Source organism: Apis cerana, linkage group LG10 (genome assembly GCF_029169275.1).
Source record: "Apis cerana isolate GH-2021 linkage group LG10, AcerK_1.0, whole genome shotgun sequence".
NCBI classification, from domain to species: Eukaryota; Metazoa; Arthropoda; class Insecta; order Hymenoptera; family Apidae; genus Apis; species Apis cerana.
Window position 1 is genome coordinate 9977949 of NC_083861.1, and position 16353 is coordinate 9994301.

At 25.9% G+C, this 16353-nt stretch overlaps 3 protein-coding genes across 5 annotated transcripts; 2 read left to right on the forward strand and 1 right to left on the reverse strand.

The window, feature by feature from the left end:
* The first annotated feature begins 5206 nt into the window (after positions 1 to 5206).
* Positions 5207 to 7753, forward strand: LOC108003015 (zinc finger protein SNAI2). Its single transcript, XM_017065058.3, has 4 exons — positions 5207 to 5826; positions 5927 to 6176; positions 6283 to 6937; positions 7190 to 7753. Exons 1-4 carry the CDS (start codon positions 5620 to 5622, stop codon positions 7422 to 7424), a joined length of 1347 nt encoding a protein of 448 aa, XP_016920547.1. The 5' UTR covers positions 5207 to 5619; the 3' UTR covers positions 7425 to 7753.
* An 832-nt stretch (positions 7754 to 8585) lies between these two features.
* LOC108003009 (ATP synthase subunit delta, mitochondrial) lies at positions 8586 to 9867 on the forward strand. The gene is made up of 4 exons (XM_017065048.3): positions 8586 to 8737; positions 8944 to 9072; positions 9135 to 9332; positions 9438 to 9867. The coding sequence occupies exons 2-4, from the start codon at positions 8953 to 8955 to the stop codon at positions 9603 to 9605; spliced, it is 486 nt and encodes a 161-aa protein (XP_016920537.1). The 5' UTR covers positions 8586 to 8737; positions 8944 to 8952; the 3' UTR covers positions 9606 to 9867.
* Positions 9800 to 14727, reverse strand: LOC108003065 (putative uncharacterized protein DDB_G0282499). Of its 3 annotated transcripts, XM_017065152.3 has the most exons (5): positions 14501 to 14727; positions 13726 to 13946; positions 12865 to 13147; positions 12327 to 12513; positions 9800 to 12253 (listed from the first exon to the last, which is right to left on the reverse strand). In XM_017065152.3, exons 1-5 carry the CDS (start codon positions 14725 to 14727, stop codon positions 10712 to 10714), a joined length of 2460 nt encoding a protein of 819 aa, XP_016920641.2. In that variant the 3' UTR covers positions 9800 to 10711. The 3 variants fall into 3 exon arrangements, with proteins under 3 accessions (XP_016920641.2, XP_016920642.2, XP_061936257.1); XM_017065153.3 differs by lacking the exon at positions 14501 to 14727 and having other exon boundaries at positions 12865 to 13210; positions 13726 to 13867; XM_062080273.1 differs by lacking the exon at positions 14501 to 14727 and having other exon boundaries at positions 12865 to 13387; positions 13726 to 13861.
* Between the last annotated feature and the right edge of the window lie 1626 nt (positions 14728 to 16353).

Genomic DNA, 16353 nt, shown 5'->3' on the forward strand with positions numbered 1-16353 from the left:
TACACATTTATATACATATTATAACGACTGAATAATTGATCGTTCGATTCTTCCTCGAAATATCGATAATACGATCGAGCAGTGTACAATATCTCGAATGAGGAAGATACTACTAGAACTTTCGTACTTTCGACACTTGCAGAACCGAGACGAATCACCTTTATGGTCACCTCCCCGCAAAGCCAACCATAACTCAGCCTTCGCCCCCCGCAACTATCGAACGTGGTTAGGTTATAGAATCTCGTAAAAGGGCGGCGAACAATAAGATTTGTTACGTGTCTCTCTACGTGTCCGGAAGGGGTGCACACGGTGTTCTCAGTTAGATCTAAAAACGAACGGGAGGCTGTCGTATGGATCCCATTGAAATTTATGCGTAAACACTTGCCGACACTTAACGATCGAGTGACATGTGGAAGCGTTTCTCCAAGTTAAAAATTGGGACGTTTATTTTTTTTTTTAACGAAAAACGCGCGAAAAAGAATCATCGAAAACATTTCTAAGAAGATTCTATTCTTCTCTTCGAAGAATTTATCGAAGAATTATCGGTTTATATCGGAACAAGATGTTATTCGAAACAAAGATTGAAAGGGAACAGTATGGGCGCACAAGCCGAACAGGGTGTTCCTTGCAGGCTTATTTTGAGCATCGGAGAGGGGTGCGGGCGATAATACGTAGATGATAATCGCGATATTAATATCGCATTGGGAAGCGCGCACATGCGTGCAAGGGCCCATTGGTCACGGAGGAACACTTGCTAGCTGCCTGCCTCGCGGTTCTTTCAATGCACCCTGATTTTAGAAAGAGACAACGAGAGAGTGGGACTTCCCTCCTCCCCCAAATCGGAGCGTAAAGGAAAACTGAAATTTATCCAAGAGATGAAGCAAGAGACGATTGTTTTCTACGATTTATTTTTCACGTTACTTTTTTTTTTATATCTTTCCTTCTTTCAAAAGAAACATATTAAGAGTGGCAAACTCGATGATAAACTTGGCAATTAACGAGATGAATAATATAGGGTTTATAAAATGGGAGAGGTAAACGAAATATATTATATTTATATATATATAAAAAAAACACTTGCTGCAATTTTGATGTAGATGTAATAAAGGAGAGAAAAGAAATGATAGAACATTCGTGCTTGAAAAAGACCAGGATATCTTTCCTTCTTTCAAAAGAAATATATTATTATATCAAAGTATCAAACTCGATGATAAACTTAGGGTTTATAAATGAAATATATTATATTTATATATTAAGCTCGAAAAAATACTTGCTGCAATTTTGGTTAGATAAGGATATAATAAAGGAGAGGTAGGGAAGAAATGATAGAACACTCGTGCTCGAGTTTCGAGGGACCAGGAGTGGGCTTGGTACAGGGGTGGTGCAGCTTGTGAACACTCGTGTCATTCCCTGGTCCGGCACCATCCACCCTAGATGAATCACTTCACCCACAGAGAAGATCCACGAAGAAGAAACGTCGCGTGCCTCTCCTCCTCTTGCCGCTCCTTCTTTTCCAATCTTATTTAAAATTATCTTCGTATTATAATTCTTAATTTTTAAAAATTTCGTAAATATATTTAAATCATATTCGTTAAAACCGTATATATATATATATATATATATATATATATATATATATATATATATATATGAGAATAATGAGAATAAAATGGGAACTTTTCGACCAACTTTCTCCCCCAAAGTTTATTTTCAAAATGCACGTTCTTAAAATCCATTGATGAGAAATGAGAAAACCTTAAACGCTATCTCGAAAGTTCATCGCTAGTGTCATCAATTTTGGTTACTTTACTTGAAATTTAAATCGCCGTAACGATGCCTGAAAGTCTTTCAAACAGAATTAGATAAAGATCTGGTGTATTAACTCGGCGCAACGCAATTGGAAAACCGATATCGCTATTGGAAATTAGTACTAGATATACCTGTAGCAGATGTACTAGCTACGCAATTTGCCAACAGGCAATACCAGGGATTAAGCGGCTCGTTAAGAACTCTCGTCTCAAGAACTTCAGGTTTTAACGTACCGGCTTAAAACTCGAAGAACCGCGGTATCGTGCATCGTGTCACGTGTATTTTCGTACCTGCGTGAACGAGAAACAAAAAGAAAACGAGATAAGAAGAAAAATTTGCTAGAAACGATCGCTTTCGTTTATTTATCTTGGACGATGAGTTATTCTCGAGCATCAGCCGGGATAAGATGGAAATCGAGATTGGTCAGAAATGGTGGGGGAGAGAATCAAGATCGAAGGAACGATTAACGCAAATCCAAGCGGTATCGTTCGATCGTGATCCACGCACGCGTGCGAGAAGAATGAGCCACTTAATTTCCTAATCAACCGTTGATTCAGATGCACCTTTCGTCAGTATGGATCCCCCTCCCCCTATCATCGAGAACTGCGTTGGTTTGCAGCTGAGCCAAACAATGTCCTTTCACATGAGGCTTTTATAGCCCCATCAAACACCCAGTCACGGCCGGACTCCTGGTGGACGGCTATGCGACCTGTACGCATCACGTGATCGCTCGTCGTTCTCCGGCAAATCACGAACGAAGATGCCGAAAGATGCTAGGAAGAAAGAAAGTAATTGTTAAAAAAGAAAAAAAGAAGAAGAAGAAGAAGAAGAGGAAGAAAAATCCATGTTCGAAATGTGAAATGTTCATATTCCGGACGGATTATAAAAGAGAAAGGAATATAGTCTTAGAGATTAAAGCGATAAGATAGAAAGAAAAATCCTTGAAAACAATCTTTAGGAAAATTATCCTTGCTACACAAGTGCATCTTATGACAGATATTCACGTGGCGTTGCGATATATACGAAGATTCATAAATTATAAAGGGTATATGTATTATATCTATGCATATAACATTACCTAAATCTCAATGGGCAGAGAAATGCGGCGCCAGTAATTATTTTCTGTAACCGAAAAACGGCTAATACCATCGAATGACAAATACGATATTTACGATTCAATCCTTAAACGACACTTGCCCCGGTCACGCTTCCCCGACTTCTTCCTTGTACCTGCAGCAACAAGTTCAATTAGTAGCACCTTCGGCACTTTGGCAATCCATTATACCGAGTCGATCAAGACTATAGGTAATTTATGAACAAAGGTAATAAAGTAATTCACCGTGTGCATCGTTCCGGAACGATGATTTTTAACTAAAGGCACTGTCCGCCATAGCTAAATTACCGCTCGATCTATACAAATTATGAAAATGAAGGTATTAATTTTTGGAAATAGATTTGGAGTTTTCTATATTTTCCTTGTTTTGTTTCAATTTCTTTTTAATTTATTTAAATTTATTTAACGAAAGTTATTAACAATATTTAAAAAATTTTATAAAATTAATTTTGATACAAAAATATAAAATACAAACATATTAATTTTATTGAAATAATAAATATTATAAAATAATAATATTATTTTATCGAAATAATAAATGAAAATAAATGGAAGTTCAAATTTATAAAAAATTAAATGTTTTTTAATATACAAATTATTAACGTAAAAATTTAAATAATAATTAACAATTTAACAATTTAAAATATCAATCATAATTATTATTAAATTAAATTATCACTCTTATCTATATAAATTATAAAAATTAAGCTATCTAAAAAATAGATTAAGTAAAATCTTGTATATTTTATTGTTTTATTTAAATTTCTTTTAAATTTGTTTAAATTTATTTAATATAAATAGTTATTCTAATATTATTAATAATAATTAATAATATTAGAAAATTAATTGATTTTGATTTAAAAATATATAATAATTATATATTTTTAATAATTATATATATAATAATTATATAATCCTATCAAATAGGAAATATGCAAATAAAAATTTCTTAAAAATTAAATCTTTAATTAATATTAACAAAAATTAACATAAAATTTTCAATCGTAAATTTAAACTTTAAAATATTGATCATAATAATTATTAAACAATAATTGTTCGTTATTTATATATTATAAGTAAATAATTTTTTCTATAAAAAAATAGCTTAAATAAATAAAAAAACTACAATGTGTTAATAATATAAAATTATTATATATTATTTATCTATTCTATTTATATATTTCCTTTTCTTAATGTTAAAAAATTTATTCAAATTTTATAAAATTTATATAAATAATTATAACATAATTATAATAATAATTATCATTTGTTTTCAATTGTTTTTTTCGAAAATTAATGTATTAAATAACTTAAATTTCAGTTTAATTTAATCTTTGTACATTTTTTTACAATCCTCTTATCATAGGAATCAATATTTAAGAATTTCAAGTAAAAAAATAAATGTTTAATTAAGAAATCTTGTCTTCATTTAAAAAAATATATATACATTTTCATTTAAGAGATTTTATACTATAATAATATAGAATATAATATAGAATAATATAGAACTTTTATTCTCTTGAAAAAAAAATTTGTATTTATATTTGAATATATTGATTATAATATTTAATAAATATTATTTTTTATTAACATATATTTATTATTATTAATATATTATATTTATATTATTACATATAAATTAACTAATTACAAAAATCTTAAATGATCATTTTGCACATAAAATAATAATATTTTTTGAAAGATATTTAAATATAGAAAAAAATGAAAAAAGAATTATATTTATCCAAGTAATTCTATATAGAATTCTATATTATAAATACATAAAGGAAATTATTGTACAAAGAATTAAGAAAAAACTTTTTAATTTCAAACTGTTAAACTCAAGTCATTTTTTTTTCTATTGTAAACATATTGTAAAATCATTTTACTATTAATTTTATTCCAATTTATCTCATCTTTTCCCTTTACTATCAACAATATTGTATTAAAATTGTATTAAAAATACATGACAACTTAATTTAATCGAGCAAATATTAATAAATCCATGAATTTTGTTAAAAATTAACAAATAATTTTAAATTTCATAATTTTAGATTTTCCAAATTTTGTGCGATTTCTCTCGAAAATCAAAAATCCTCGAAAAAGTCATCCCTTCCAAAAATTCTTCTCGTTAAGTTTAACCACACCCCTAATGATTGGTAACGCATCATGATTCGCGAACGGCGAGCAAGGGGGCCGATTTACCCTCTTGTCTCTTTAAATACAATTACCCATACACTGGCTAGAAAGAGTAGAGTGGAGGGGAAGTGTATCCCCCTAACCCCCCGGTCAATTTGGGGCACGAATCTCCCGAATATATTTAAGCCATGTGCGGAATACAAATTCAATTTAGTTGACATTTTGACATCGTGTTCTTCTCATCCAAAATTATCTTACGTACCAATTATATTATTATCGATATAATCCTTCCTCAATCTTCCTCTCGCAAGTGGATCGTGACTATTGTCAACATCGACATCGATTCATTTTCTGAAGTAAAACAGTTTCTTGGATGTTCGTAATTTTTTTCGAACAAAAATATAAATACAAATAACAAAAAGAAATTGTTATTTGTAAAAATTGAAAAATCGGTGGTGCGGTTAAAAAAAGGAAAGAAGAAAAGACAGTGCAGAGTAAATTTACACGCCGTTTTTACGTTTAAAAGAAATAGTTAAACTTTAAAAGTTAAAATAAAAATGGAATCGACCAGTGCTATTATGTATCCTATTATTAGCGAAAACGCTTTAATGATGAATATTGAGGCGTTCGAAAAGACATCCTTATCTCAAGGATGCTTGGACAGACCCATAGTTAGAGCTGCTGGATTCCTTAAAAGGGAATCATCAACGGAGACCGTTGATTTGAACAAATTATCACAGAAGAGTTCGTCCGTAATTCAATACGTAAGTATAAAAAGAAAAAGAAAAAAGAAAGAAAACAAATATGATTTTTAATTATCTATCTAAATTATTAAATTAAAAAAAATTTCATTGATCGTTGAAGGTTGAAGTTATCGATGCCGAGGGCCGTTTGTTCTGCGTAGATGGTCTTGTGAGCACTTCTTGCTGGTTAAAAATCGTTAAATTTGCAAACGACTGTCAAAGTTGCAATGTTCTTCTAATGATCAGTGACAATGGTGTAGTGTTGAAAACGATAAGAAATGTAACTCCTGGGGAACCTTTGCTTATGTGGTTTACAGAAAATATTCTAGCGATGCTTAACATCCCTTTCTTAACTCCCTCCAACATCCAAGGTAAATAAATAATAAAAACACAACAATTGCTTGTTTCGGAAAATTCACAAATTCATAATTTATCGTGCAAGTTTTAATTAAATAAAACATGTGTGTATGATTTCAGGTCAGAATCGCTACATCTGTCACATATGCAACAAGCTGTTCGAATATCCCAATCCTTTGAAAATTCACCTAGCCCTAAAGTGCAATCGACTGGACACTAATCACCTATGGTCTATTCTGACGAAAGAGTATACCTTATCGCCGAGGCCAAGCTTGGCTCTCAGCTTGTTTCCTCAGTCGACTTTCAGATTCAAACTAACAAGATCTCCAGAACCCTCGTCCACCAGAATATCGCCAATCTTAGTAGAAACTATGGATAACAATCTTATTCCTCCTAGTAACAATTCATCAGAATCATCACAACAACCATCTCCATCATCCTCGAATCCGTTTTCCCCAAGTTCCATGCAAGTTTCTCCAAACTCCTCGATTCGAGTCTCTCCCACAGGCAAAGATGTACTTCCCTATCGTCAATCTGCTTTCAAACCATACACAAATCAAAACAACATGTTCACAAATGTGTGCCCCTTAACGAGAGCCGATAATGTTTTAACATCGTACAATGTTCAAACGAGCACAGCATCGATCAGTGCTGATGTTCACGCAGCGCAAATGGAAACGATAGTTAGCAATCTTGGGAAATCGAAGCAAGGGCATCTTTGTATTTATTGTGGAAAAGTTTACTCGAGAAAATATGGCCTAAAAATTCACATTAGGTAAGTGCTTTAAACTTTTTATCTTATTTATTTATTTGATCAACTTGAAATTATAACTAAATGCTCTACTCTTTTTGTCAAATGACAATATTATAATATTTTAATTCATTGTCTTTCCAAAAAAATATTTAATATTTATATTTAATATTTGTAGTAAATATTTTTCCAAAAATTCATTTGTAAAAAGTTCACCAAAAAAAAAAAAAAAGAAAAAAAAAATATTAATAAATTTTACATCTTTTTCGTTTACAGAACTCATACCGGTTATAAACCATTAAAGTGCAAATATTGTTTGCGACCTTTTGGAGATCCTAGCAATTTGAATAAACATGTTCGATTGCATGCAGATGGTGAGACACCTTATAGATGTGACTTGTGCGGAAAAGTTTTAGTTAGGCGAAGAGATCTTGAGAGACATCTAAAATCGAGACATCAAGAAAATCAGGATCAGAGTTCGGATACCTCGTCCGATGGAGTTGACGTTTAAGACACATCAAATACTATATTGTGAGACAGCAACTATTAGTTTGCTTAGTTTACATCTGCGAACAAAACTGTCTTCGATATTAAAAACAATTAGTTCATATTAGTAAACAAAGTCATTTGTGAAATTGAATCTCGTAAATCTTATAAATTTTCATTGGGACATGTTTATACAATAAGCGTTTTTGTGATCAAAATGTCAATTATTTTTATAAAATGTTTGAAATATGATTGTAAATATTTAATTAGAATAAGAAAAATTAGTGAGAAAAGATATTAATATTTAAAAATATTTTAAACAAACATCGTTAAATGTTTTGTTTAATAGACAAATTTTCGTTCACTCCTTAGAGAATTTATAGATATAAATTCTTTATGATATAAATATATATATATATTACAAAAGAAAGAACGAAAATGTTGCATATTATTAGTTAGCTTTATTAGTTATGAATTTTGTAATCATTTTTTATAATGAATGAAAATTATACACACTACATAAAAATTTTAGTAAAAATATACATTTTTTTAATATTGAAACATTATTAAACATATTTTTAATATTAAAACTATTGTTAATTTAATATGTAATTAAAATATTAAAATAAAATTGTTATTTTATATTTGCTGATAATACTTACTTATTGAATATCTATTATTTTCTAATAATTATTATAATTTTATTAAAAAATAAATTGTTAAATTTTTAATTTCGTCTTATTTTATTTCAATAATTAATAAATTAAATAATTAAATTAAAATAATTAATTATATATAAATCAATTTTAATAATTATAAATCAAATTAATATATTATATGATACAGGTCAATATATATATATATATATATATTTAAAAATATTTAAATATTTATCTGATCACATAATGAAAAATTATAATTTTTTATGCATAAATTAAAAAATTATTAATATGAAATGATAAATATAGAAATATAAGTGATATATAAATAATTTGTATAAATTTTATTTAAATGTATAAGTTTTGTTAATTTTTTTTTAAATTTAATTTCATCTTAAATTACAAATAGAAGTTCTTAAACTTTTTTATATAAATCAATTTGATTAAATTTTTAAAAAATTTTGAATTCGAATAAATCTTATTTAAATAAAATCGATTTAAAACAAGAGGGCATTACTGAAGTATTTCTATAGTAACGCCATCGTTTGAGTATAATAGTAAACTTTGTCGTTTGTACTGTCCTATGCATTTAATTTGGTCTGGCTGGTTGCAATAAGTGATTAACTTCTTATATCTGTAATAATTGCTATAACATAAATATTATTTGAATATATTAACGGTGAGTTTATTGAACGTATAGTTAATAATAAAACCAAAATATGTTCAACTATTTTTTCATATACCTTGTCTCTTTAACGCGTTCAGATTTAAAAGATGGGCGACACATGTAGATCGAATTATGATGTAACCAGCTTTAATAATCATTTATTGTAATATAAAAAATCAAAACTTGTATATAATTTCGCAAATAATTTTTTGCTACAGCATATTAAGATGGCTACGATTGCACGTAATCTTCGCCCTTATTTAAAATACATTCGTAATCAAAGAAGAACTTATGCTGATAAACCTATTAGCGATGAAATGAAATTTACTTTTGCTGGAGCTAATCAGGTAATAAATATATTGTTTGTACATATTATTGGACATTATAAATTAATAATTAATTATTATAGGTGTTTTATGATGAATCTGTAATTAAACAAGTAGATGTACCATCATTTTCTGGTTCTTTTGGTATTTTACCAAAACATGTTCCTACTTTAGCTGTATTAAAACCTGGTGTAGTCACAGTATATGAACAAGATGGATCAGTCAAAAAAATTTTTGTTTCTTCGGGTACAGTTACTATAAATGAAAACAATAGTGTACAGGTATGTATTTAGTACAATTCTATAACAATAACAATGTAAATATAACAAATTATTAAATAATTTCTTATTTTTTATTAAAATATTATAAAAAAAAATATTAAATAGATTTTAGCAGAAGAAGCTCATCCTGTAGAAAATCTTGATAGTTCAGCAATTAGAGAACTTCTTAGTAAAGCTCAACAAGAACTTTCATCTGCAACAACTGATCAAGATAAAGCTGCAGCAACAATTGCAATTGAAGTTTCAGAAGCTCTAGTGCAAGCTGTACAATAAACATTAATCAAGCATTGAGTATGTGTTAAAATATTATTCTTATGTAATTATTAAATTTTTTAGGATATATGTCGTCATATGTAAAAAATATAGTAATATTAAAACAATTACTAAGTTATATATATATACATGTATGTATATATGTAACTGACCTCATCACAAAATAATATGTAATGAAAAAAAATAACAATAGATAACTTTTAATATAATTTATTAATTATTAACAAAATTCTTTTAATTAAAGCAATTTTTTTATATAAAATATAATTAGATATATTTTTATATTTAATAAATACCTTTAACAATTTTGAAAGTGAAAATTTGAAAGTGAAAACTGTTAATTTAATTTTTAAATAATTCAAAATTCATATCTGTCTAATATAAAAAAAATATACTTTGGTTTTAAATATTATAATATTATATTTACAAATATTTTTCATACTTTTTAAAATTCAAAACAATTGCTAAACAATAAATATTTTATTTTTTTTAACAATTAATATTTTTAGTACATCATACACGCGCACAATCACAAATAATTGATAAATTTTTTCTAATTTTTATATAAATTCATAAACATTGTTGAATTACAATGTAATATAAATTCAAATATCTTACAACTATTATTATGTATAAGAATGTTATATACATAGTATTTGTACATTAAAAATGTCATACTCATATACTTAATACATGAATATCAAATTTGGCATTAGTTATCTTAAAATGGTATCTTGCTAATATGATACAATAATACAATCCTTTTTTTTTTTTTATATATAAATAATTCAACAGTGATGTACATTTAAAAATTTTATAAGTAAAAAATCTACAAATATATATATAATATTCACACACATGAAAATATATAACATTTAAAAATCGTATCTATATAACAAAGTCTTGAAATATAGTACAGGTATGTACAGTCCTATACTCTCAATTGTCCTAGACAAAATTTAAAAAAATCGACATTTATAAGAAAATGTGCATTTTAAAGCTTAGCAATCATTTTATACATTATGATAAATAACAAATTCTTACTCAATATTTATATAAAAATTTGTTTCTTTTAACATGACTAGTTACACAATAAAATATTTGTTTCATTGGTTTTTTGTTAATTGACACTTCATTAATGGAGGTAACAATTCTTCTCTACAACATGTTACACTGTTAGTACTTTTACAACAATTACGACTAAATACTTTTTGCAATTGTTGTAATGTTTTTAAACAAATCACAACACAACAAGACCCACAACCACCGGGCTCATTGTCACAAGAACATTCTCTTTGTAAACAAGACACGAAATCATCTACCATTTTTGATGACATATGCTTTTTATTATTTTCAGGAATTGTATTATTTGAGCAATTTTGACAATTTTGCTGATGATCACATTTACAATCAATGCATTTGCATATATCTGCTTCAGCTGTAATTTCTTGCAGAATATTTCTATTCTTTTTTACTTTTATACTATCTTCGTTTTGTTTCTCATTATTGCTTTCTTGATAACGTCTAACTTCGATACATGTATTAATATTTTCTACATCTACTAAATTTATATTATCTACTTGTTGTAATGGCTGCAATTGATTTTCAATCTGTAATGGATATGGTTCTGGCTCAACTAAATCAACTAACGAGTGAACAGCTGTTGGAAATGCATTTAATTCTGACCAAGACTGTCTTCTCAAAGCAGATGGAGTTGCCATTGCCATAACATCTATCCAAGGGGAAGGTATTTCTTCTTCAGATGCTATAGCTAATTCAATAGCTTCCGACTGCGTAGTTGTAATAACGTTAGAATTCAATACATGTTCAACTTCATTAAGAGATCCAGTTTGTAAACTGTCATTAATAAATGGTAAATTTTCTATCTCTCTATCAAAAAGTTGAGTCTCATTAGAGGAACTAACTATATTTGATACATGACTAGTAACAGAATTTGTATCATACAAAGTGGCGTTATTATTTTCAACAATTGTGTTTACATTTGCTCCATTATCGTAAGCTTTCTTGACAATAGTATTATCGTTGTTATATTGTTGTACATTATTTGTAAAATCAGGTTCTTCTGAAATATGAGCAATAGTGTTCTGTAAACCATTTTGTATAATATTTTGCTCTAAATTTATTGAATTAGACTTATTTTTATTATTTTTGCTATCTTGAACTTCTGTCGAAGAATTAGAAATATATTGTTGATTTTGATCTCGTAAATTCGAATCATTTACTTCATTAAATATTTTAAATTTATCATAATTTTCATTATTATTAAAGTTATCAATTGTATGTTCGGTAAAATTATTTAAAATAATATTTTCTGATGTAAGAAGAGTGACATTTGCAGATTTATTTAAATTTTCAGTATTTTTATTAGTAATATTGTAATCAAGTTCTTTATTTATTCTGTTTTGACTTAAAATATGTATTATTTCATTTGTAGAAGTTGATTCATCATTTGGATTTTCTATAGATAAATAAGTAATACTTTCCTTAGTTTGTGTATTGCTAGAAGATAATGGTATAATGGCATAACATGGCACATTTGTATTCCTTATTTTATCAACGTCGATTTCTGTTTTCAATATCTCACTATTTCTTTGGTTTCTGTAATCATCTTGATTGCCTTTATGTTTCTGTAAAATATATTATGTATAAAATAATATAAGCATTTAAAAAAATATAATAAATTCAAAATTTTTTATGTACCATTTCATCATTATTATTTGTTCTCTTATGAGTTTTCAAATGACTCTTTAGACTATGAGGTGTAGTAAAAGATCGTTTGCAATTTCCAATAGTACATACATAAGGTCGTTCTCCGGTATGAGTTCTCTTATGCGTTTTCAAATGATGCGACGCTGTAAAGGCTTTACCACATCCTTTTTCTCGACATCTAAAAAAGCAATATACTTTTTTACATCCATTATATATATTATATATAATTCATTTGATAACATAAAAAGAAATATAAAAATTGGATAGTACATTTTAAAATATATTTAAAGTATTAGTTTCAATGTTAATATTATACACCAAGAATTCAATAATGGTTATATTTATTTTTTATTGTTAAATTTGTGTATATACATATATTCTTTATATTTATGTATATTTTCTATCTGTTTAAAATATACATATATTATTATTACATATGTTTTAAAAATAAGAAAAATAAAATACCAAAGCATAATTAAGCACAAAACTGTGAATAAAAATCAATTAAAAAAATATCAAAAAAACATACTTGTAAGGTCTTTCTTGAGTATGAGTACGAATATGTTTCTTGAGATCACTTAAAGTAGTGAAGAATTTAACACATCCAGTTTCTTCACAATTAAAGGTGTTACCACTGTGTAGTCTTTGGTGAGCTCTCAGTCTGTAAAGAGTATTGAATGCTTTTTCACAGCCTTTGTGATTGCATTCAAATGGTTTCACTTTTGTATGTACTCTAATATGAATCTTAAGACTGTACGATGTAAGAAATGCCTTGCCACAACTTGGTTCTGCACATTTAAATCGATACTCGCCTGAAAGTTTTGAGAATTCCCTCCACATAAAAAGTTTGCTGGACTACCTATTGCTTGCAGTATCTGAAAGCCATGCAGGTCGAAGCGTTCCCTTTATACCAGCATTGATAATTTTATAACAAATGAAAAAAGTGTACATAAAAAATTTATAAAGCATCAGCAGACTTTATATGTTTTTATGTATTAATAACAAGAAATATAACACCAATTAATAATTTTTCTTAAGCTTACCTTATTTTCCTTAACAAGCACAAAGAGAGAAAAAGAAATTAATATGATACATTACATTATAATGTGACATGCAAAGCACATCTTTACTTCATCATACAAATAAAATACTAATAATTTTTAAAATTTAAGACATTAATATTAATATTTTTTAAATTATTATAAATAATTATAAAAACAAAATTGTTAGTATGCTATTAATTATAATTAAAGCACTTTACATGTTAGGAACAAAAGCATTCAATATTTTTTATTAATATAAAATTAATAAAATTCTATGATAGATGAAATTTATGAAAAATTTATATTTGCCCTTTTTAAATTAAGAAATATATAAAATCTTTTTTTACCTTTATGTGTTTTCATGTGAGTACGTAGATTTCCAACTGTACTATAAGTTCTATTACAACCCTCATATTCACAAGTATATCGACCAATATGTTTTTGATTTATATCCAAAACAGTACTTTCAATTATATTATTTGCATATACAGATTTGTTTGAAATATCATCTTGATCAGAATGAATTCGCATATAAATTTCATGAGGACTAATTGAATGATGTATTGACCTATAATAATATATGATATATGTATATATATCATATAAATAATAATAATAATATACATACATTGTTATATTTATTATAAAACTCAAGAAAATCAAGATAGAATTATTGAAATTATTTTATTATATTATACTATATATAATTAATAAATATTTATTAATTATATAATATTAATAAATATTATATTATATCAATATAATTAACAAATATTGAATATGAAAACATAATAAAAGATATTTTGAATTAAAATTTAAAAAAAAAGATCATATGTACAATTAAATTAAATAATATATTTGATAAAAAAATGTAAATAAGATATTAGTATTTAAGTATTTAATAATCGTATATATGTGAAAGATTTAATATTGAAAATTAAAAGTCTAATTTCAAAATGTTATATCCTTATAAGGATGTCACAATTTTTTGTTATTACAAATAGATAGGTTATGAATAATTTATATTTTATTTATTGATTTCTCATTTTTCATATATATTTAAATTATAAGAAATTTATATTATATTTAGTAAAAGAAAATAAAAAATTTATGTGATCTTACTCGGTGGAATTATCATTAGATAGTTTTTCGTCAATAGGAGCATCATCATCGGAATATTTTTCATAATCAAATACAGTATTTTGTTCATACACTTTTCCAAAACTGGTTATGTCTAAACTATCATCTAAACAATCTTGAAGATCATGCGTCACAAGGATATCAAAATTTTCTTCAATATTATCGGCATTCCCGATTTCTTGAAATTTTTCACCTTCCCACGTCGCCATACTTTTTTAAGCTGTACAAACAAATCATGAAATAAGGTTAAAATAGATACGTCACTAGAAATACTATACTAATTTTTCGATGCTATTTAATCGATATATCACAGACAAGATATAGAATAGATCTAACATTCAATATATTTTTTTGTTTTCATGCTTCTTTCAGGACTCCCTTATCATTTTAGTATCATTCTCAACATTACCGATTCAGCTGAGAAGAAGATTACAACGTTAATAATGATTGGAATTAAAACTAAATATTGACATTATAAATAAAAAAATAGATCATTAATTGGATATTTTAAAGATGTTTCAAAAATTAAAAAAATAGATTCGATAAATAGATATTTAATAATTTAATTTTGAATAAAATGTTTTAAATTTCATTCTTGCTTTTTTTTGTTGATTTGTTATTAGTATAGCAGAATATACAAGGAGATATTAAAAGTTATAGATAAGAAAAGTAATATTATGTGAAAAGAATAAAAAATTGCTTTAAAAATGTCATATTAATTAATAAAAACATTATTTATGTTTTCTAATCAAAATTTTTACATTTTTAAATTAAAATTTTTTTAACTTATATTTTGAAACTAAACTAATTTAGATAAATTTCTCATATTAATTTTAATATAAGATTCTTTTTAATTAATTGTTTTTAATTATTATTAAATCAACATCAATGATATATTTTCTATTCATTTTTCATTATTATAGAATTTATTTTTAAATATGATAAAATTTATTATATGCATGTTAATTCTTTTTTTATCTTTTTTTCGCATAAATTTTATTTTGTAATTTTGTGATTTAAATGAATAAACTGATTAAATACTTTTGCATTATGGAACTTTGCGACATACTCTATCATTAATAAATAATTAATAAAAAAGAATTTTATATTATAAAATTTTTATGAAAAATTTGTCTGAAGTTTTAGTTTCAAAATATAAATTCAAAAAATTCCGAAATTTTGAATAATTAACGAAAACGAATAATTAATAAATTTTTTATGTGACATCTTCAAAATAGAATATGCTTTCTATTTTTTTTGCACAATGTTGCTTTTCTTATATGTAACTTTGAATACTTCCTTGCACTTCTGCTATGTTAATAACATATAAGCTTCAAATGTCCAAATATAATATAATATAATATGATGCTAATTTTAAAAACTTTTATTTCATTTTTCGGCAAAATTTCTATTTTTTTTTTTATACTTGCTTTATAAAATTAATGTATACAAAAGACGGCTCTATCTAATTAATTTTATTATTTTGTATTTTGTATCTCTATGACTATAATAAATTATTTCTTTTTTTATTTTTTCTTATTATCGATTTATTCTGAAGAAATGATTTTATTTTTTATAATTATATATATATAATAATTTTCACTATTTAATTTCAATTCCAATATTATTAATAGTAATCTTATTTGAGTAAATTAATAATATTGAAATTGAAATTGAAAATATTTACAGAATTAAAGTTTTCAAATCGTATTACAAATAAATAAATAAATATTAATGATTAATATTATGATTAAATGTTAATGATTTATATTAAAATCTTGAAATATTGAAAAAAAATTTTTTGAGAAAAAAAGTTTTATAATAACAATGAAAGA